The sequence below is a fragment of the Malaclemys terrapin genome, chromosome 1, assembly GCF_027887155.1.
Source record: "Malaclemys terrapin pileata isolate rMalTer1 chromosome 1, rMalTer1.hap1, whole genome shotgun sequence".
Classification (NCBI taxonomy): Eukaryota; Metazoa; Chordata; order Testudines; family Emydidae; genus Malaclemys; species Malaclemys terrapin.
This window is the reverse complement of record NC_071505.1, coordinates 103112084-103134395: the sequence shown is the minus strand read 5'-3', so window position 1 is coordinate 103134395 and position 22312 is coordinate 103112084. Positions and strand designations below refer to the sequence as shown.

At 49.5% G+C, this 22312-nt stretch overlaps 1 protein-coding gene across 1 annotated transcript in view; it reads right to left on the bottom strand.

Annotated features, from left to right (window-relative positions):
• The window catches only part of LOC128840127 (cystine/glutamate transporter-like), a 33718-nt gene that overhangs the window by 8692 nt on the left and 2714 nt on the right, over positions 1-22312 (bottom strand). The window contains exons 2-6 of the mRNA XM_054033723.1: positions 18277-18403; positions 9763-9878; positions 6993-7118; positions 5539-5638; positions 4830-4874 (exon numbers count right to left, since the gene is read on the bottom strand). Of these exons, the coding sequence (XP_053889698.1) occupies positions 4830-4874; positions 5539-5638; positions 6993-7118; positions 9763-9878; positions 18277-18403 (514 nt within the window). The remainder of the gene's footprint in view (positions 1-4829; positions 4875-5538; positions 5639-6992; positions 7119-9762; positions 9879-18276; positions 18404-22312) is intronic.

Here is a 22312-nt window from a genome sequence, read left to right as displayed (position 1 = left end):
ATCGCTGCGGTACTGGGATCAAGCTGTGGGTGCCAATCCCCTGACGCCGGCTCCAGCACCGGACCCCGTAGTAGAGCCCACGGTGACGCTTGCCGTTGAAGGTGCTGTACCTTCCACCTCGACAGCACAGGGCGATTCGGTTGCGGTACCGCCTCCCTCTTCGCAAGAGGACTTTAAGGCCCATCAAGAGCTGCTTCGGAGGGTGGCAGCCAACCTCGAGCTCCGGGCCGAGGAGATGGAGGAGCCCTCCGACACGCTTTTTAATGTCCTCGCCTCCTCGGTCCAGGAGCGTGTGGCGCTCCCCTTTCATCAAGGAGTTGCCAATATCACCGCTGGCCTTTGGCAAACGTCGGCCTCCCTTGCCCCTATTTCTAAAAAGGCTGAGAGGAAGTACTTCGTCCCTGCCAAAGGTCTTGAGTACCTCTACACTCACCCAGCCTCTAACTCCCTGGTGGTAGAGTCGGTCCACCACCCCGAGAGGAGTGGTCAGCCTGCGCCCACGCCCAAGGACAGGGACGCTCGTAGACTTGACTCTTCCGGACAAAAGTCTTACTCGATGAGTTTCGAACTCCGCATGGCCAACCATCAGGTGCTTCTAGGTTGCTACGAGTTTAACCTTTTGGGGATCTCTCCCCAAGTTTGAGTGCTTCCTCCCTGATAGTGAGGTGAAGGAGTTTCGGGCGCTTGTCCAAGAAGAGGCAACCGCGGCCAAGGTGGCTCTCCAGGCTGCTTTGGACGCAGCGGACATGGCCACCCGCTCCTTGGCCACAGCTGTCTCCATGCGGCGAGCATCGTGGCTTTCCCTCTCGGGGCTCTCCTCTGAATCGCAGTCGATAATGCAGGACCTGCCGTTTGATGGCAAGGCACCGTTTGCTGATCAGACTGATACCCATCTGCATGGGATGAAGGATTCCTGTACCACCCTGCAGATGCTGGGCCTGTATGTCCCACTTGCAAAGGACAAGCCCAGACCTCAATCCCCCGCTCCACAAGCTAGGGGTAGATATGAACCCCTGCCTAAGCGGCAGAGGGATCAGAGGCACAGGTCACAACGCCAATCCCACTTGGCCCAGTGACCTGGTCCCTCGAAGGGCAAGCACCCCGGGAAACAGCGTTTTTGACTTATTGAGGGGGGTCACTGGGCCTGTTGCCAGTGCTCCCCCCACCCAGTTAATAAAGTTGCCTTTTTTCAACTGTTTATCGGTTTTCCAACTCCAATGGTCCAGTATAATGACGGATCAATGGGTCCTCAGCACCATCTCCCAAGTGTACAGGCTCCAGTTTGTGGCAACCCCTCCCAAGTGCTCCCCGTCAGGTGCCAGACCGGGGTTCCAGAGCATACCCTCCTCCTCCGTCAGGAGGTACGACGCCTCCTTTCCTTGGGAGCGGTGGAAAAGGTGCCTCGAGAGGCCTAGGGCAAGGGGTTTTACTCCAGGTATTTCCTCGTCCCCAAGGCAAAGGGCGGGCTTCGGCCCATCCTCAACCTGCGGAATCTCAACCAATTCCTGGTTTGTTGTCCCTGGCCTCCATTATTCCATCCCTAGACCAGGGGGATTGGTTTACGTCACTGGACCTCCAGGATGTGTATTTTCACATCCACATTTTCGAGGGTCACAGGCGCTACCTCCGTTTCCTGGTGGGACAGGACCACTTCCAGTTTACGGTCCTCCCCTTTGGCCTCTCTACGGCCCCCAGGGTGTTTACGGAATGTATGGCGGTGGTTGCAGCCCACCTCAGGAGGAAAGGGCTGCAGATCTTCCCCTACTTAGACGACTGGCTGCTCAAGGGCCAGTCTCGATCCCTGGTGCAGCAACAGCAGAGATGCCTGTGGCACCCTAGGCCTGCTGGTAAACGAGGAGAAATCCACGTTAATCCCAGTTCAGCGCATAACCTTTATAGGCGCACTGCTAGATTCCCGGGTAGCCTCGGCCTCCCTCCCAAGGGACAGGTTTGAGATGCTCAAAGCTCTCATCGCCCAGTTCACAGCCTTTCCGGTAACCACGGCACAGCTGTGCCTTAAGGTCCTAGGCCACATGGCAACATGCACCTATGTAGTGCGACATGCCAGGCTTCGAATGAGGCCCCTCCAGCTGTGGTTGGCCTCCAGGTATTCCCAGGTCAGGGACAGCCTGGACATGGTAGTCACAGTGCCGCCCAGGGTGGTGGCAGGCCTCCAAAGGTGGTCCCTCCTGGGCAACATGCTCCGGGGTATCCCCTTCAGGGACCCTGCTCCCTCACTAGACCTAGTGTCAGATGCCTTGGACCTGTGCTGGGGAGCGCACGTGGGGTCCTTCAGGACCCAGGGGTTGTGGTCTCCAGGGGAATTAACCCTCCACATAAATGTCAGGGAGCTCAGGGCCATTCACCTCGCCTGTGTGGTGTTCCGCCAGCACATCCAAGGGAGGGTACTCAGAGTCCTTACGGACAACATGACCGTCATGTACTATGTCAACAAGCAGGGTGGTATGCATTCCAGGGCCTTATGCCAGGAAGCCCAGCTCCTGTGGGAGTTTTGTATAGCCCACAATGTACTCCTGCGGGCTTTTTACCTGCCGGACAAGAGCAACTCTCTTGCGGACCGCCTGAGCAGGGTATTCTCCCAGCAGCACGAGTGGTCCCTGTGAGGGGACGTGGCCAGGTGGATCTTCCTATAGTGGGGCACTCCCCACGTAGACCTGTTCGCCATCGCCCAGAATTGACAGTGTCCTTGATTCTGCTCCAGGGCAGGGCAGGGTGATGGGGCGATGTCAGATGCGTTCCTGCTCCCATGGTTGGGGCCCCTGTTGTACGCCTTCCCGCCCTTCCCCTGAATAGACAAGGTGTTGCAGAAGGTGAAGTCAGACGGAGCAAGGATGATCCTCATAGCCCCTGATTGGGCCCGTCAGCATTGGTACGGGTCCCTCCTGCAACTCTTAGCAGCCCTCCCTTGCAGGCTGCCGCTACGCCTGGACCTCCTCTCCCAGGAGCCAGGACGTCTCCTCCATCCCAACCTAGCCGCGCTCCATCTGACAGCATGGCTGCTTCATAGTTGAATGCAGAGGAGGGCAGGTATTCTGACGACGTCAGGAGGATCCTGCTGGAAAGTCGGAAACCTTCCATGCGGCGGACCTACCTGGCTAAGTGTTATAGGTTCTTTAGGTGGGCAAGAGATAGAGGTTCCTCTCCCTCCTCTGCACCTATCCAACAGGTCCTCAATTACCTCCTGTCTCTTAGCACTCAAGGTCTCGTGTCCTTTCCATCAGGGTGTACCTCGCGGCCATTTCGGCCTTCCATCCCCCTGTGCAGGGCATGTCTGTTTTTTCACATTGCACATGATGGGCAGGTTTCTGAAAGGCTTAGATCGGGCGTTCCCTTACGCCAGACCCCCAGTCCCACTCTGGGACTTGAACTTGGTGCTCTCCTGCTTCACGGGGCCCCACTTTGAGCCCTTAGCCACGTGTTCATGGTCCCACCTTTGCTGGAAGGTGGCATTCTTAGTGGCTATCACCTCAGCCTGCCGGGTCTCTGAGCTCAGGGCCCTTACCTCTGAACCGCCCTACACAGCCTTCCATAAGGACAAGGTTCAGCTCCGCCCTCATCCTTCCTTTTAGCCGAAGGTAGTCTCGGCTTTTCACGTGGACCAGGATATTTTCCTCCCTATCCTCTGTCCTAAGCCCCATTCCTCCAACGAGGAACGCTGCCTGCACATGTTAGACGTGCGCAGAGTGCTGGCTTTTTACCTGGACAGAACCAGGCCATTTAGGAAATCCCCCCCCAGCTTTTTATTGCTTCAGCCAAGCGCGTTAGGTGGCGACCGGTCTCCACCCAGCGGATCGCCCGCTGGATCACGCCGTGCATTTGCACCTGTTACGACCTGGCAGGGCTTCCCCCGCCTCCTATCGTGAAGGCACATTCGACGAGAGCCCAGGCCTCATCTGCGGCCTATGTGGCTCATGTCCCTATCCAGGACATCTGTAGGGCTGCTACATGGTCCTCTGTCCACACTTGCTCATCGCACTGTGCGATCGTCTCCCAGTCATGGGATGACGCTGGGTTTGGTAGAGCGATGCTCCGCCCGGGTAACCCTTGACATTTCATACTTACAGTCCTACCCGCCTCCATCAGGGATAGCTTGGAGTCACCTATAGTGGAATGCACATGCGCGATCACTCGAAGAAGAAAGGACAATTACCTGTTCCGTAACTGGCGTTCTTCGAGATGTGTTGCTCAGGTGTATTCCACGTCCCACCCTCCTTCCCCTCTGTCAGAGTTGTTTGGCAAGAAGGAACTGAGGGTAGGGGGAGCGCGCAGCCCCCTTTATGGCGTGATATACTGGCGTCACTCCAGGGGTCGCAGCGGTACTCCCCCACTACGGATACTGCTAAGGGAAAAACTTCCGGCACCGGTGCATGTGGGGAGCACACACACCTATAGTGGAATACACCTGAGCAACACATCTCGAAGAATGCCAGTTACGGAACAGGTACCTGTCCTTTTTTCTTTAATGGGGTCAAGAAGAAATTCCGCCCCTCCAACACAGCCTCCTTCACTGAACCATCAGGCTCACGACCACCACACAAGCTAGGCAACAGGCCTTGATAGGCCTGTGGTCTGCTCCAATTTGACAACAGTCGGTATGTGCATAAATGAATTGCACCCAAGTCAAATCTCAATATGAAAAATATTCAGACTTCTATGAACTGGCATGTTGTTGTGCTGAAGTGAGTTCGTGCCCTTTAACAGCTTGTATTATTACGCTGCTCCAGCTTTGGGGCACGGGAATCAACATCCTCTTCAGTGGTTTGTTTATCTACCAGATATGAATTCAAGCAGCTGGCCATGGTACTCACCTTTCAGGGTTTATGATTTCCTCAGTTACAAAGTTGACATAGAACCTGCAATTAGAAGAAAAAAGTGTCTGGACCTGAGAGTCCATTTCCCATGTTGGGCTTTGAACAGTGAGATGGAACAGGTTATGCATCTGTCACTGTTTCCAAGCTGCATCTGGGTGTTTGCTTCCTGAATAGAGGGGCACCCTTTCTTAGACCATGTGTCTTACTACATAACTATAGAGAGACTTTCTACAAAGAAAGTCAAATGCTTCTTCTTAAGGGTGGTGGTGAAGGAAGAATTTCTTCCTAGAAAATCAAACTGTTGGGATCGAAGCTCCCTTCATCCACTGCCCCCCCAATATTAAGGATTTAGATGCTTTGAGTTGCACCCTGCAACATCATTATCTTTACTTTCTGGACATGAGCTTCCTTTGTAATATGTAAGATAGAGCAGAGGTGCTCTTTGGAGGTCCCCAACATTACTTCATTTGCCCCTCGAATGATGTTTTGCCTAAGTAAAATGGTCTCCGTCCAGTCTCTAGGGGACAGGTAAACAGCCACTACAATGACTTGGCCATTGCTGATCCAGGGTGCATTTGAATCTGTAACTGCGATGAGACAGGCTCCACACAAGTTCCATACTGCAGCGATTTGAACTCTTTGGGGCTTATCTGGCTTTCATCAGTGATTAGAAGAGATGTTGTCCAGTATAGAGCTGGAAGCCTACCATCCTCCGTATGCAAACATTCCCGAGTAAAAAGCCAGAGGCAGCTTGTCCAGAGCCAGCGAGCTAGTGTCAAAAGCATTCTGGAAATTCTCATAGTGACCTGAGAGGAGATGGAAATACAACCAATAAATCTGATGGTCTCGGAGAAGTTGGTGCTAAGAATTCAACCAGCCAAGCCACTGCCGTAGCTCTGACAGCACAGTGCCAGCTCAGAGAGACTCTACAGAGCCAGTCTAAAATAACTCCTCAAATTTCAAAGATTTTTAAGGACACAATTGATCATCTAGTCTGACCTCTCGCGTAACGAAGCGCACAGATTTTCACCCAGTAACTAATGCAGCCCCACCAATAACTTGGGGTTAAGCTAGAGCACATCTTTTAGAAAGAGATCCCATTTGATTTTCAAGGGGGGAGAATCCACCATATCCCTTGTTAATCTGTTCCAGTGATTAATTACCCTGACTGCTAAAAAGAGACCTTACTTCCTGTCTGAATTTATCTAGCTTCAGCTTCCAGCTGTTGGATCTTATTATGCCTTTGCCTGCTAGACTAAAGATGCCTCTGATCCAACATCCGTCTGCACAGAAATACTATTTTTAAATGATGTGCAATCCATGAATGTCACAGCTCTGCTGCAACCTGAATGTGCTTCATTTCATATTTCTCAGAAAGAAAGACAAGTCCAAACCTGCACTGAGCTGGCATGGAACATTCAATGGCCCGCATCATCTGCTGGACTAGCAATTGATTCGAGGACATGCAGAATTCATCTCCTTCTCCCCTGGGAATGGGTATTAGCCACCGCCCATCCTAGGTGAGGTAGGAACAATGCAGCCAAGTACCTGTTGTGTGACCGAGGGGCTGGGAGGGGGGGGGGACAAGGACTATGGTAAAGCACCTATTTTCACCAAGTGCCTGGGTGATAGCAGTTCATGTTCTGCAATGCTGTACTTCCCATTTCATTGCTACTCCTGAGAGGGTAACGTTTAAGGCGGTGGCTTGGCATGAATGGACTAAACAGTGGGAGGTAGGGAGATCTGTCTGCATGTTGATCATGCTGCTTGCATTTCAGATGTTCTTGTCATTCACTGCCTAGCTTGGCAAGTGACCAGAAATCCAGTCAAACAACGCAGCCTACTTTGGAAGGGCTGTTCAGATTTGGCTCCCTTGGCAGACGAAAGAAGAACTAAAGGACAGTGCAAGAGAAATAGGCTGAGGGTAGGACACAGGTAAGCGTGTTTTTTTTTTTTTTTTTCCTAGTAGAGGTTTTTCTCCTGGCTAAAATTCTCAAGCCCTCTTTCTTTTTCTGGTCTCTCTCTTTCTGACTCTGTTCTCCACTTTCTATCTCCCTTCTCATCTGTCTGTGCCTCTCCCTAGGACTCCCCTACCTCTGTCTGTTTCCTGCTATTATCTCCTTCCTGTCTCGTGTCACACACAGGCTGCAGTTGTCTTACCTTCAGCCAGCGCCATCATCCCAGGGACGATAATCAGGCCAATGGTGACCATCTTCAGGGCTGCGAGAACGGTCTGTATATTTGCAGACCAACTGACGCTCCAGCAGTTCAGAGCAATGATTAAGGCTTGGAGGGAATGAAAAAAAGCAGAACAGTGTTATTCCTGTAGACTGAAATCTAAGTCGAAGGTATTAAATAAAGGGTCTTGCCAGGGGGTTGGACCAGATGACCATGGCAGTCTCTTCTAACCCTCAGTTCTATGGTAAATGGCAAGGTAGGGATGTGAGGGGAGGTGTTTAGTTGAGGTTCAGTAGGAAATAAGATTGGCACCTGTCCTGTTTAACATCTTCATGAATGATCTGGAATAAAGTGTAAGCACATTGGCATGTTAATTATGTTTTAGAGGATACTGAACTGTAACATGTTGAAAACACCAGTGAGGATAGTAAGACATTAGCAACTTGAGGAGGAAATAACTAAGATGAGATACAAATTGAAAAATACATCTGTCTAAAATAATCCCAAACCCTGATATTCAGGGCTGAGGAGAGCTGGGAACCGGCTGCACGGGTTTTCAGTATTGTTGGAGTTTCATGCATGCTGGCAATGCCCTCCAGAAGGAGGGAAGTGATAGTTTCTCTCTATGGCCCCGAAGAGCCTACTTGGAATATACTGAATTCACTTCTGGGCAGGACTAGTGTGAGGTCACTATTTTGTTCTATGACCCCTCAACTTGGAAATTCCTCTTTAGGGAGCCTGGTATTGATGTTCCCCACAATGGGAGCTTTATGTTCATGGGGAGTCCAGTACCCGGGTAGTTGTACAAATCCCATATCTTAGTTCATTGTAAACTGGTCTAGAAGACAAAGTCCTCATCCTCTTGCAAACACGAGGGGATAGGCTAGTCGGCCTGACAGGTGTTTTTAGTCTCTAGTTTCTGGGAGTGAGTGCACGTATTTGGAACTTCGTAGTGTAATATCTCACAGGACCCCAGAGTGCTAAGTCTGCTGCTTATGATGAGATAGATAAGTGTCCTGTTGTAACTGAACATTACATCCAAAGAGGGGTTTGACTCTTGTTCTTTATGAAGGAGATTTTCAAATTCACAAATGTGAGAGATGTTCAATCTCAGTTGAAACAAAGGGATTTGGGCCTCTAACTGCCTTACACTCCTTTGAAAATACTGTACCAGCCTATGTGCTTTATGTACACAATGTGTCCTTTGTGCTAGCTTTGGATTTATTTGTTTGTATGTAACACCCAGAGGCCCCAGTCAGGATCGGAACCCTGTTGTACCAGGCTCTATGCAAACACATAGGAAGTGACACTTCCTGCCCAAGGAAATTAAATCCCCCGCTTACTTAGCCTAATGGAGGCAAACACTGACTATTCTGAGAGGGTGTGGTTGCAGGATTTTGATGATTTAGCACAGTGGCGTAACTAGGAGTGGAAATTTGGCTCGGCCCTGACTTTCAGGTGGATGGGCAATGACAGACTGTGCTCGCTCAGCTTCTCCCCTGACGCCACACCCTCTTCCTAGCCCTGGTGCCCCCAGACACAGGGCTTCACCTGCCAAGCTGGGCACAGGACCCAACCCCCATGCTCCAGTGTGGGTAGCTGCCGGGGTAAAAGAGGTTCCCCCCTTTGGGCTGACATTCCCCACATTCCTTAGGGCCAGGGGGGATGATAGGCACTGACACCCCCCGTCTTCAGTTCAGCAGAGTCCAAAGGCTATGACCTCCCCTCCCGCACAGGATACCCAGCCAGGAAAACTGGTTCTCTGACCCTCACCACCTTGGGAAGAGAGAAGTTTATCCAGAGCAGGAAGGGAAAACTGGGGAAGAGGGGCTGGATGGGGGAGGGCAGAGGCTGAGGGCCAGATTTGGCGGGGGGGGGAAGGACAGGACTCAAGGGGCCATGGGATGTGGGTGAGGTGACAGAACTGGGGGCATAGCAGAGCCTGGAGCTAGGGGCGCAGGGACGGGACTGTGGTGCATGACGGAGCGGGGGGCATGATGGATCGGAGGGCCCGCCTCCCTCCACCCATTCCAGCTGGTCCTTACTGCTCAGCAGGCACTAGAAGGCGAGGCTGCCTGAGGCGCACAGGCTGCGGGTGCGCCCATGGGGTGGAGAGAGGCTCTGCAGGTGTTCAAGTTCTGCCCTGCAGGTGCTCAAGCTCTGCCCGCCCCTCCCGACTCCGGCTTGGTGTTGTCCACCCGCGCAGCCGAGTCCCTCTGTCCTGCCGGCGCTGCTGTGTCTGTGCATCCTGCACCGCGTGCTGCTGCCCCAGTCTCCAGCACCCTGCTCATGCCCCGCCCAGTCATGTGTCTAGGCGCCCGGCCTGGCTCTGCTCTGGCCCTAGTGCTAGCCCCGCCCAGATCCATCCCCTCAGGGCACCCCCCCCACCTGGGATGACTCACCCCTTCTTAGCTTGTGGATTTGGGGGACTCCGGCCCCGCCCGTGCTCCGTCCTGGATTTCAGGTGCCTGAGTGACGCTCAGGTGGGCGTGGAGGCTAAGTGGGTGGGCCGTAGCCCATCCAGGCCCACTCGTGGCTATGCCCCGATTTACTATAGGGAGGTGACATTACAGATAAATATTTATAGAGCATCCCATTGCTTTGTATGGGGCTTGACAGACATGGAAAAGGGCAATCCTTGCTGACACAGGCAGAAAACGAGAGAGGGCGGAATCATATCAGGAATAGCCAGTCGAGCCTGCTCTTTTTCCCGTCCCCACTTTTGCTTGGATTGTTTTTGAGGGTTACTCACAGATGCCAGTGGTGGTGACCAGCTTCACAGCCAGGGCAGGGGCATGGCAAGGGGCGAAGAGAGGCTCAATTAAGTATCGACCGAAAGCCAAGGACACCACGGCAATGTTGGCAGGACTGGAAAGCAAAATAGAAATTCAAAGCATGTTAGACAGGAGAAAACACTTCCCGCCCCCCCCAATCCACATTATATCTCCTCTTCTACCACCCTTCCTTCCTTGGCCCACTCATCTCCTTTGGATGCCTTCTATGGGTGCTATCAGCTCATACCAAGGAGATTTAGATACTATCTGACTGCAGCCGGAGTCCGAGTCCTCGAACGCTTTTACCTTGGATCATCACCGGTGCTGTTGTTACAACCCGATGGCCCCCTCCCCTTAGGGAGTCCCCTGGGAAGGTAGATCCACACTGTATATTGTGTGGAAATGTTCTCAACTTATCTATAATGTTTTATAAGGTCATACCTTCATCTCCAATTGAATATCCTAATCCTAAATAATCATTAAAGAGAATATTTAAACTGTCTCACTGAAGCAGAAAGCCATAAGGGTGAAAATCTGAGTGTAGATTATTAAAATATCATGTCATTTATGTGGGCATTTTTCATTAGTTTCTTTAAATCCCCGTAATCTTAGCATCTCTCCCTCCGGCCCGGGAGGGGTGAACATTGTAAGCCCCGGTGCCAAGGTGAGCAATGTGAAATCTCAAGCAATTAAAAATTTTTAGAAGTTGTACCAATGGATTGGGTCAGCATGTTCAGGAAACAGAAGGGTACAGCTGTGGACTCAGGAGTCCCGCAATCGTGGGCGATGGCATCAGCGATGGGTTCAATGCTGGACGTACGCACTTTAGGGAGCGTGGACATGGTAGTCCGGCTGCTCAGTCAGCTGGTGTCACGGGAAGCAGGTGGACTTGATGCCTGAGCCATGGGGGAGGCAGCAAAGAGGGACGGAACCCTGCTGCCTCTTTCAAGGGGGGGGGGGAAATCTCTCCCGGCTGGAGAGGGCTCTTGCCAAGGTGGGATACAATCCCTGGGGTTCTGTGATGGAGCTTCAGAGGAGAGTGCATTCTTGGCAGGATTTGTTAGATCTATATACTGAGCATGAAAAGCAGAAGGGTAAAAACCTAGGGGCAGCTGTGGGATTAATCTGGACTGCCATAGCCATGTGGTATCTCATGTTGTTGGGGACAAAAAAAGGAGTTGGGAAGAAGGGAAGAGATGTGTACCTGACAGCTGGGGGGGGGAAATTGAGCAACTGAAAGCGCAGATCACTAACCAGGCAGCAACCCAAGCCTATGCCCAGGACAAGTTGCAAGCCTTGAGACAAGACTTCCAGGCCAAAAAGGCGGAATGCACCCGCCTGGAAGCACTGGCTAAGCAGGTACCGGTCCTTTGGGGACTTGTCAAAGACTTGACCATTTGTGCCCAGCATACACCGCAATGGCAGCGTGCTTTCCATGAAAAGAAAATGGAACAGTTAAAACATCAATTGGCCAGGTGTTCGGTCCAGATGGCAAGCCTCACGGGGGACGGTTCGGGTGACCCTTGTAAGGGCTTTGATCTCTCCTTTTGTGAAGATCTTCAATTTTGGGTGGAACCTTGCACCCCTATAGTGGCCCTCATTAAGACTGAGGAGAGGTCCAGCGGGTGAAGGGGGGAGAAGGTTGTATGTATGGCACCCCCAACTACAGGAACAGCACCCCGTGGGGGCGATTATAAAGAGGAAAGGGACCAGGAAGGGTGGGGGCTAGTTAAGGAGCCCACCCTCCTTGCTAAATTGGTAGTGAAACAAAGTCTGTGACCATGGAAAGAAGCGGTTCAACGAGAAAAACAAAATCGGGCCCAGACGAGCAGGCAAGCAACAGTTTAAAAAAATTTAAAAACGGGTTGCAAGCCCTGAGCGCATAGTGGCAGAAGTAAAAAAAAGAAAGTAAGAAGTTAACTCTGCAGAGTCTGGAGGGAATTAAGCAGTAAAACTTTGTAAAATTTTTCAAAAAAAAAAGTGTTAAAAAAAAAAAAATTCTTGGTTTCTTTGCAGCCGTTCTGAAGGAAAAATGGGCCCTTTTTTTTTTTTTAGAAAAGTCTGTAAATAATCCAGGCAAAAACGTTATCTAAGTAAAATCATTTGACTATGAACAAGTTAGTCAAATTTGCTAATAAAACCCACTCCGGGTGTGTACAATCTTTGTTTTGTGGATTAAAATAAATTGGTCGTGTTTTAAATAATACCACTGAAATCCCTTTAATTTTCCATTCAAAGTTGCAAAACCAAAAAACACTTTTGCCAAACACAGGTAACTTGTGTTGTTTAACTTTGGTATTTCTCATTTAACCCTTAAGGTAACTCAATGCTTTACAAAATTTAAAATGTTTTAAATAAAGACCAAATTCGTGGCTGTAGCAGGGCCATCAAAGCCAGAAAAATGGAAAAAAAATTTAAATGTTTTTTTTTTGTAACAAAATAGCAGATAAAAGCTGTAGAAAAGAGAGAGAGACCGTGCCCCACGCTGAGCTGTGTAATCAAACTGTCACTTTGCCAAAGGGAGCCGCAATAGGTTGTGTTTTGTTTTTCAAATCACTGTGTGTTTTGAAAGCAGAAGCTAAAAGTTTAAAAGCAATCATAACTCTGGTAAAGAAAGAGAGAGAGAAATATTTTCAGCAATAATCTACCCCCCCCAGGGGTAAAAACATGTTCTTTTGTTCAAAAAATCAAAAAAAGCAGATACCAGCTGAGGAACAACCCAAAATACCATGAATCTGCTGTCACAATAAAAATTGTGTTTTGCGTTCTATGTCGTGTTTTGTGTTGTTTGTCTTGTTGCTAGCATTGTTGTGTATTAAATGCTGCAGAAAAACATCCTCATGCAGCAGACAACATATTAAAAAAAAAAAAAAATTAGTTTTGGAGCAGGGATTATACCTACGGTAAACCTGGAGGTAATTAAAAATAAATTAAGCTCTATGTCCCAGTTACAGGACAGCCTAACAGAAAAACAAATGAAAATAAAAATGCATACTGGTATAGCTATGGAATGTACTAAAATGCAGATACTTGCTTTGTCCACCTTGGAACACAAAATGTTTTGGGTAATATTAAGAAACACTAAGGTTTTAATACACTTGCTAAAGCAAAAAAATAAAAAAAATAAAAATCACTGTTTAATACTTATCAGTACGAATGAATGCAGTATGTTTCTAGCATAGTAAGGCCAGATCTTTTAATTAAAAAAAAAAAATTGTTAAAATTGCACACTGACAGGCTCTGGAAGCAAAGATATAAAAAGTTAGCCCACTCCCATATTGCACATGAGATCCTTCTGTCTACCAGGAACAAACAAAACCGTCTCACGGCCCTGAAACTGGGTGTTTTGGGAAAACTTAAAAAAACCACAGAAAGCTGGTTTGGAAGAGGGCACCAGGAACAGAGGTCCCTCTACAGAGCACCACTCCCCTCTCTTCTCCCCCAAGGAGCCAGGACTTAAAACCCTCCTAAAAGCTGAAGCAATTTAAAAAGCACAGCAGATCCTTGGACGGCCTGGGCCCAGGACAGCACTCCCGTTCACCTTCTCCCCCCGCCCCCCTTCTTCTGACGTTACACCCAGACTTGGCCAGTCTGAGTCGTGCGTGTTTAAGTATAAAAGTGGGTTAGGGCTTGGGGCATTAACGCTTTCTTTCTTCCCCTAAGTAACGTGAAAGCATTCCCAGCACTTTCTGCTGTTATTTTATTTTATCGATAAAACTTTAAAATGTAAACACTTTTGGTGTGCCTTGTCATCTCCTCCCCCCAAAAAATCCTGTGGCCCCAGCCTGATCAACCATGGCCCAGGCAAATTGGTAACAAAAATCTGTCACACTGTCAACTTGAGGGATGCTATTTTCTGGATGCGTGTTTCTGCAGTCCGGCCTGGGCTATACTCACATTCTATAAGAGGGTATTCTTTCTTTGTGTCCTGTCTGCCCACAGGAGTGGCAAGTTGCTGGGCTGACACCAATGTTACTTTTCTTAGCTGGGGGCAAATTTGGCTGCGGAGTAGAGGCCAGGACCTACTTTGCAGGTCCTACTTCAGCTCCTTGAAGCATTGGCAATGATGTCTGAGCCTGATCCCTAGGCCCCTCGGGCTTCCTATGGTCTGGGGGCTGGACTGATTATTTTGGAGAACGTTTGGTGGATGTTACCGTTTTGAGGTTGGCCTCCCTGGTCTCTCTCAGGACGGTCCTGCACAGATTTGAACCCGTAGCGATTTCTGTTTCTAGCGACCCTTTGGCTGCTAGACAGTTCTCCATTAACTGTACTGCATCTGACAAGGTCCTAGCATGGGGCCATAATACTCTCACTCTGCCTTTTGCTGGCAATATCCTTATAAATTGTTCAGTCACAACTGACTTAGCAACCTGGGCCCTGGACTGTTCTTCTGGGTGGAGTCCCTTTCAATGGTGTTCCTTCAAACACTAGGCTGCTATGCAGGGTCTGACTCCCTTCGGATAGGTTTTGAATCTAAATCTTTGAGGGTGGGTTGCCTCAGAAGTGTCCAAATAGTCCAAAATGGTGGACTTGACTTATTTTATAGTCCTTAGCCTGCTCTGAGTCCAGGTTATGGTTGGTTGCCTGGGTCAGTTCCATCGAGTATGGAGCCAAAATCAAAGCCCACTGCTCAGGAGGCTACTGGGAGGCTAAGGCTACCCTCTTGGTGGTAAAAAGATTTCAGGATCATTGTCCAGCCCCATATTGGTTGGCTTCACAGGCATTGGTGGGGGACTCACCTTGGTGGAAGTGTGCCCCACAAGGACTCCTGGAGAGCGTAAGATTGGCACTATGTTGTATCATCTCCTTGTGGAACTCCTGCTGCTGGGTCTTCAGCTCTCTCAGCAGCTTTTGCTGCCACATCATTTGGAGTTGCTGCTGGATGATCCACTGCTGCAGCAATTGCTCCCGGAGCCGCTGTTGCGGAGCTGCTTGCAGCTCCTGCATCTCAGCTAACCACTTGCAGCACTGTTGGGTTCCATCCTGCTCAGAGCTGCTGAGCTCTAGCCCCATCTCTGTGTTTTTGTTTTCCTTATATCAGGCATAAATTGCCTGCATTGTCCATCACTTGTGGCGGGTAGGGGGCCTGGAGTCCCTATCAGACTGTGGTTTAAGTTGGTTCCTTTCTGACACTGAAATCAGGTCTACCCAGGGCCGGCTCCAGGCACCAGCGCAGCAAGCAGGTGCTTGGGGTGGCCAAGGGGAAGGGGCGGCACGTCCGGCAATTCGGCGGCAGGTCCCTTGGTCCCTCTCAGAGGGAAGGACCTGCCGCTGAAGAAAAAAGTGGCTCAGTGGAGCTGCCGCCGAAGTGCTGCCGATCGTGATCACTGCTTTTTTTTTTTTTTTTTCCCCCCCGCCCCGTTGCTTGGGGCAGCAAAACCCTGGAGCCGACCTTGGGTCTACACTACCACTTATTTTGGTATAACTTACATTGCTCTGGGGTGCGAATAAGCCACCTCCCTGAGCAATGTAAGTTACATCAACCGAAGCATTGGTGTGGACAGCGCTATATCAGTGGGAGAGCTTCTCCCACTGACTTAGCTACCGCTGCTTGCGGAGGTGGATTTATTCTGCAGATGGGAGAGCTCTCGGCAGTGGTGCAGCTGCACCGATGTAGCACTTTTAGTGTAGAGTAACCCTGAGTTCTTCCCCTGCTTGGGCTAGCTTAAACAAGAGTGTCTCCCAGAACAGAGAGTTCCTTTCCCCTCTCTGAGGGCAGGGAGGAACAAGGTAAAGAACGGAAGGGTGGGGGAAAAGGTGCTCAGTTTCTCGGTCTGTCTCTCCCTCACCCCTTTGGGTTCTGGTTTGTCTGTAGGCTTTTTATTGTCCTGATCAGGATTGGAGTCCTTCCTTAGACTTTCCCTTTTTTGGGAACACCTGGTCCATTCCTGGTCCAAGCAGTCTCAGGGATTTCTGGCTCAGTGCCTATTTCCTTTGCTGATCTAGCCCTGTAATCGGGTGCCTGAGGCACGGCAGTCTTCTCCTGTAACCACCCCTTTGTGTGGCAGGCCTTCCCTTTTTAAGCTTCTTCCCTTCAAGCAGAGCAAGCATTTCAGGTGTGTCTAGTTAGGGATCACCAAGCTCATTAGCTTCCTCCTTAATAGGGTGTGGACGCACCCCCTCACAGAGACGAAAAACATCCACAGATTTCTTTTCATGCTGGTGAAAGGTGGTGAAAGGTGAAGACCTGGAGACTCTTCCCAAAGCACAGGTACTTCTTCAGCTTTGTCTGTTCTCTTTCCCCCTCTGACATTGGAGGAAATAGGGAGGTTAGGGACAATCGATGTCTTTGTTCCTGCAACAGTAAGGGTATGTATTCCTGTACTCTGAGCTGGGTGCGTGGTTCCCTGCTCGCTGAGATTTATCCATGCTTGCTCTGTGAGCTAGCCCACTAATAATAGCAGTGCAAGGGGCTAGCCACCCTGATTGCAGTCCTGTCTGAGATGTGATGTATGTACTCGGGACAGCTAGCCGTTCACGCTGCTGTGAGGACACGACTTTTAATATGCCAGCTGGATCAGAGCTAGCACAAGTATGGCTACTCAAGCAGGGAGGTGTAATTCCCAGCTCAAAGTGTAGATGTGCCTTAAGGATGCCCTCTTTGCTTTCCAGCTGAGATGGGTTAGGGACCTGGGTTGAATTTCTCTCCAGCCCCATTTTTCAGAGAACTTAGTACTGCTGGAGATTGCCAACTGGCAGCTCTGGAAACTGAAGTCCTTTTATGCTTGCTTGTTTTGGAGCTGTGTAAGCTTCCCACGCTGCCCCACCAATGTACCTGAAGGGCCCACCACAAGGTGGAGGAAGGGAATTGTCTTCATGGGCCATCCAGCATTTCTGCTAAGCCGATTGGGTGGGCAGCAGTTTTTGCAATCTATTTATTGATTGTACTTATGTCCCCTATTATCATAGTATCTGGGTGACTCCCAACCTGTAATGTATTTGTCCACATATCACCCCTGGGAGATAGGGAAGTATGAGAATCCCCATTTGGCAGAGAGGGACTGAGACACCGTGTTGCACAGAAAATCCGTGATGGAGCAGGGTATCAAATCCAGGTCTCCTGAGTTGGAGGCTAGTGCCCTCAGGGCCAGCTCCAGGCACCAACCCTCCAAGCATGTGCTTGGGGCGGCACCTGGAGAGGGGCGGCGCTCACCTGGAGAGAGTGGGGCCGTGGCCAGCTCACTGCCCTCCCCAGCCAGCCGGAGCGCCGGGAGGAGAGTGGGGCCGCAGCGGGCTCGCCGCCCTCCCCCGGCGCTCCGGCTGGCTGGGGAGAGCGGGGCCGCGGCCGGGCTCGGCGCCCTCCCCTGCCGCGATCCCCGGCGGGGGGGCAGTGAAAGGCTTTTTTGCCTGGGGCAGCAAAAAAGCCAGAGCCGTCCCTGAGTGCCCTACCCACTGGACCATCTTTACTTTGTGTAGGAAATGGGTTGATGATACTAACACACCACCATGAGGTCACTGAAGAGCCATTAGAGTGGGACTGTTTTTCAATTGCTGCTTCCCTAGGAGGGGATTTGAACTGGTAACCTTGAGGTGAGAATCTGAGGCCTTCTCCCCAGTCCCCAACCACAGAAAAAGAGCTAGAGAGCACACACAGTGCGGTGACATGCAGTGCCCATGAAATAAAATGTGTTGTGCCGTGTGAGGCAGTGGCTGTACACACCCCACCCCCTACCAGTGCTCTTCTCTCTCCCTCCAGACCTGGAGGTATCACCCAGGAACTGGGGCTGCTTTGCTGATGGGGGGCTATGTAGAATTTAGACGGATAGATAGGCATGAAAGGATATTTCAGACTCCATTTCCATTCAGCCTGTGACCTCTCTCAATTTTTATGGCCATAAACACAGGCAAGGTTAACAGGCTAAACAATGGTTTGTTTTTTAATATATATTGTATCCATTTAGTAAGGAGGTTGGTTACTTTGTCCCAGTTCTGCAGGGGTTCAGTTGCGTAAGCTGTGATCTCATTCTCCATGGTGGCAGACCTCACAGCCACACCCAGATGTGCTGTGGCAAACATTTCTGTTTATCCAGCAGCTATTGGAGGGGGGCGAGTGGGAGAGGAGGAGGTCACATATCAAACAGATTTCTAAGGAGCCTTTTTCCAGAAAACCCAGCTGTGTTGGCAGATTGCAGGAAAATGTCCATCTATCTCATTACCCGGTTGCTGCAAGCTGTTCCTTGTTTTCAATTTTTTTATTCTTCATCTCACCTTTTTTTTTTTTACCTTTTCATTTCCCTCCTCTGCCTCCTTTCCCCCCTCCATTTCCCTGTCTTAGGTTCCCACTTCCCCCCTTCTTTCCCTCTATCCTCCCTCTAGCCATTTGAAAGTCCATGTGTTTGCTACTGTTTTGCATTCACCCGCTGGCTCCTTCAGCTGCACAGCTGGACTCTGCCCCAATTAGAGATTTAAAGAGAGGAGTCTATAAATACAAATCAGCAACGACATATCACTCCTGTCCTTACACACCTATGGAAACGCAGAACTGTTCTTACCGGATCATAACAAATTCAGCCCACAATCTTAAAAAGGCTGGCAAAGGCCCAAGGGTTTCTAGGAGGTAGATGTAATGGCCCCCAGATTTTGTGATGCTTGTTCCCAGGTCTGCATAAGACAGAGCACCTAGACACAAAATAAGGAGGGGAAATTATTTATTTATATTACAGTAGTGCCTATGGAGCCTAAACATACAAACACACAGTGATAGTCCCCACTCTGAAGAACTTGATCTATATAAACAAGATGGAAACTCCTGAAGAGCTGTCATGGCCAAGGAGTTGTATCGGTCACAGAGTATGAGGTCTTCTAGTCACTGGACAAGGACCATGATGAAGACCCAGGAAAAGGTGGTTCAAGAAGTTTCATGTCCTCCTGAAGGCTGGTGTCAGCATGGAAGGAACACTTGACAGGAATGACTGGAGACAAAGAACAAGAGCTACTGACCCTGACTGACAGGAGAAGGTGAAGAAGAATGGAGTATTACAATCTCCCCTCAGAGTTGGCAAACTGAGGCAGAGCGAGATTGTGACTTGCTAAGGTCACGCAGGAAGTCAATGGCTTGGAACTGAACCCAGATATACTGCATCCTAGTCCATGAGACCACCCTTTCTCTGAGAGAACAGTCGCTGCTATGGAGCACTGGGATTTAATGCCTTTAAAGAGGTCACATAATATACCACAGCCTGGTTATGTACTGTGGTGGCTGGTGAATTTTGGGGCAAGTGGGGCGCTTTACCTGCACAGCTGGGAGAAGCAGGGTTGTAGTTGGGGGAGATGGGAAGAAGATAGAAGCAGCAAGAGGGCTCAGGGGTTGATTCCTTACAGAGCCTGTCCTGTGCCCGGATCCTGCTCCCTGCAGGGGTCTGCACTGCCTGGGTGGACCTGGCCTGTGCTCCTGGGGGCTCAGACCCCAACACTCCCTGGCTTGGTCCTGACTGCAGCATCCCAACTCCTTCTCTGCTAACCTGCTACTGCGTGCCATCCGCCCTGGCCTGGCACTGCTGGGGAAGCAGGGGGTTGGGAGGGGCAGGAGGAGAGGTACTGTCTGTGACCTCTCCCACTCCCTTCCCACCAGAAAGGCCAGAAATGAGCGAGACTTTTCCCTCTCTCTGCTCCCACTATGTCTGGGGTGTGGGAAAGAAGGGTGTCTGGCTTCCCCTTGTGTTGTGCCCTTGGACCTACCTGCCTCCTGGAGTCCATCCTGATGATTGGAGGGGTGTGGAAGCCTGTGGCTTAAGCAGTGAATCTAATGCCCCAGGCCCTACAGGAAATATCTGCTACTCCTGTCCGACCTTGACTGTGCAGATTGGACATGTGCCACAGGATGGGTGGAGAAGAACAACCTGCTGCTAAACATGAATTGTGAACAAAGCAACTATATAGCAGGCTCCTATAGATTTACTGTGTCTATGATTAGTTTTTAGTGACACACACACACACACACACACACACACATGCATATGTATGTATATGTGTGTGCTTATGTGCTTTGATGTCCCAATGCCCTCTACATACCACCTGCCACTGATTACATATGAGATATCAGTGAACTTTTCATTATACTAATAATCTAAATGTTATCTCCTGGGAAGGACAAGAGCAAACAAAGGTAGGAACATTGAGGATGCTGAAATATGAAGTCTTAGGTCACACCTTTATTCTCTCAAGTCCTTAGCATTCACTATATAAAGACCTCTTTTTCTTTTCAAAGAGGGCACATTTCCTCTGGCTTGTTTTATGGGTTCACATTTTTCACTGGATTGTTTGTCTGCGTTGTCAAGCGGGCTTGGGCCACATCCAGGCCATGGTGTTATGTAAAGGCAGGCAAAAGGCTGGAACTCAGCAAGTTTGTGCTATGGTGATACTTAGTGCTAAGATTATTAGCATTGAGTATTTATTATACAGCACCTAATGTGGGCTTGGCATTGTACAGCAGCAGGACCCTGAGCCAGTGGTGGGGTTCATTAAATGTGCTGAAAAATTCTGAATTGGTCCTAGAATGCCTACGCTGTCTTCGGAGTCCTGCAGAGGACAGCTGCAGACAGAGTACAAATAACGAGTGCTTAGGTTGTCCCCTGCCATCTCAGCACTGTTACTAAAGACTATGCTACCAGACAGACTATCTTAACCTGGGACGTCAGTTCCACAAGGGCCTGGGCATCCCAGTGAGCTAATGAAGAAGTATTTTGTATCTGGAAGCGTGTGTTCAAATCCTCCTTTGGTCCCAGATGAAAGTGGGGGTGGTGTTTTTTTTTTTTTTTCTGGCTTTTTCTAATCTGAAGTCTGTGTCTTTTCATGTTAGAACAGACCCTCTAATTTAGACAAAAATTCTCTCCACAATGAGCGTTGGGTCGGCTTCAGAATTGCCACTTAACTGAAGGCTTCGCTTTACGGCTATGATTTAAAAAATTTTTTTTTTACTGAAGTTTCTATTTATTTTAAAAAAACCACAACCCTCTAAGCTATTCTACCACTTTGCCCCCATTAGCGTTCTCTGTACTACACAAGTGCAAGCAAGTGCGGGAGCTTTGCCCCTCTCCCTGCACACCTTCAGTTACAGTTGGAACTTGATTTCTGTGTCCCCAATTCGTTTGGTTTTATGCTTTGTCCTTAAAACTACTGAGTTCTTTAAGGTTCAAGCCTCCAGCGTGGTTACACATGATTTAATTTAGTGGAGGACTATGAATGACACAGTGAGTGAGACAATTATACTTTATTTAAAATAAAACAGTTAATTCAAGCAAACAGGCGTCACAATGTGACTATACACTGCGTTGATACTCATGCGCTAGATGAGACGATGCATCTGGACCCTCCCTGGATGGTAAGAATGGCTAGCCTATAATCCTTTCTGTAGTGTTTCCTTGCTGGTAGATGGCTGCACATAATTTAAAAATAGGGTGCTACCTTTTTTATAATCACTAATAACACCCAAATTAATTAGCATAAAGCCTGCCTTTTACCATATCTATATTTCCACTGCCATAATTAAAATACCCTCTTCTACCTCCTCATTGGCTATTTAATATTGAACGCATCTTTAATTAACAGCTGTGTAAATGCTGCCATACTAGTAACTATCATTATATAGAGAGAGCATTTTCCATAACATTAACATTTTATTTAAAACACTTGTAAAATCCCGTGAGGGTCAACAATGTTTACCCCCGACTCTAATTTATCTCTGACTTGCCTCTGAATTGTCTCGTCTCACTTCATTCATATTTTACCAGACCTCACTTGACTATTGTCAAGCCTATTTTTAGGAAATAGGTTATTGGGCCTACTTATGTTTCTATATAACATAACCAAGCATCTCTATAGGCTACAGGTCTCTCCACCAGCCCCATGTCGGCAAGTGTGGAAGACAGAGATAGACCATGGAGCCATGGGAACTGCATGTAGAGAGATCTCTGCTCAAACTAGTGAAAAGTCTGTGATCTCATCATAATCCTTTGCACTAGGTTCCCTCTGGGATCTCAAAACAGGCTTCAGGGGTGCAGCCCTGCTTTCCAGGTTAAGGATGAAAAGAGGTTAAGGGTGCGTATTCACATTCTGATCAAGTATCAGACTCAAGATTAGAATCTATGGGTAGGGGCAGCAGACCTGGGGGCCAGATACAGCTAGCACCTCTGCAATGAAAATATTGTGGGGGCTCTTTCCCCATGTAAGTTCATGCACACTTTGGGGAGGGGGAAAGGCAAGAGCTGGATCCAGCAGGGCCTGAGAGCAGGTAGGAATCCCTGAAACCCTCCTTCCTAGCCTGGAGCTAGCTGCCCTCCACTCCCTGTGGAGTCTTACCATCTCCCCTCACTCTTCCTCCTATTCCTCTCTGCCTCACCCCCCGAGCCTGTGAGCCTGATTCTCCACTGACTGTCTGGCATCTCTGTGTAGTCTGGTTACTGATACTGAGAGATCTGGGCGCAAGCAAACAATATGCGTTTTAATGGGGGTAAATGATAAATCTAGGAACAAAGAATGCAGGTCATGCTTACAGGACTGGGGCCTCTATCCTGAAAAAGAGTTGGGGCT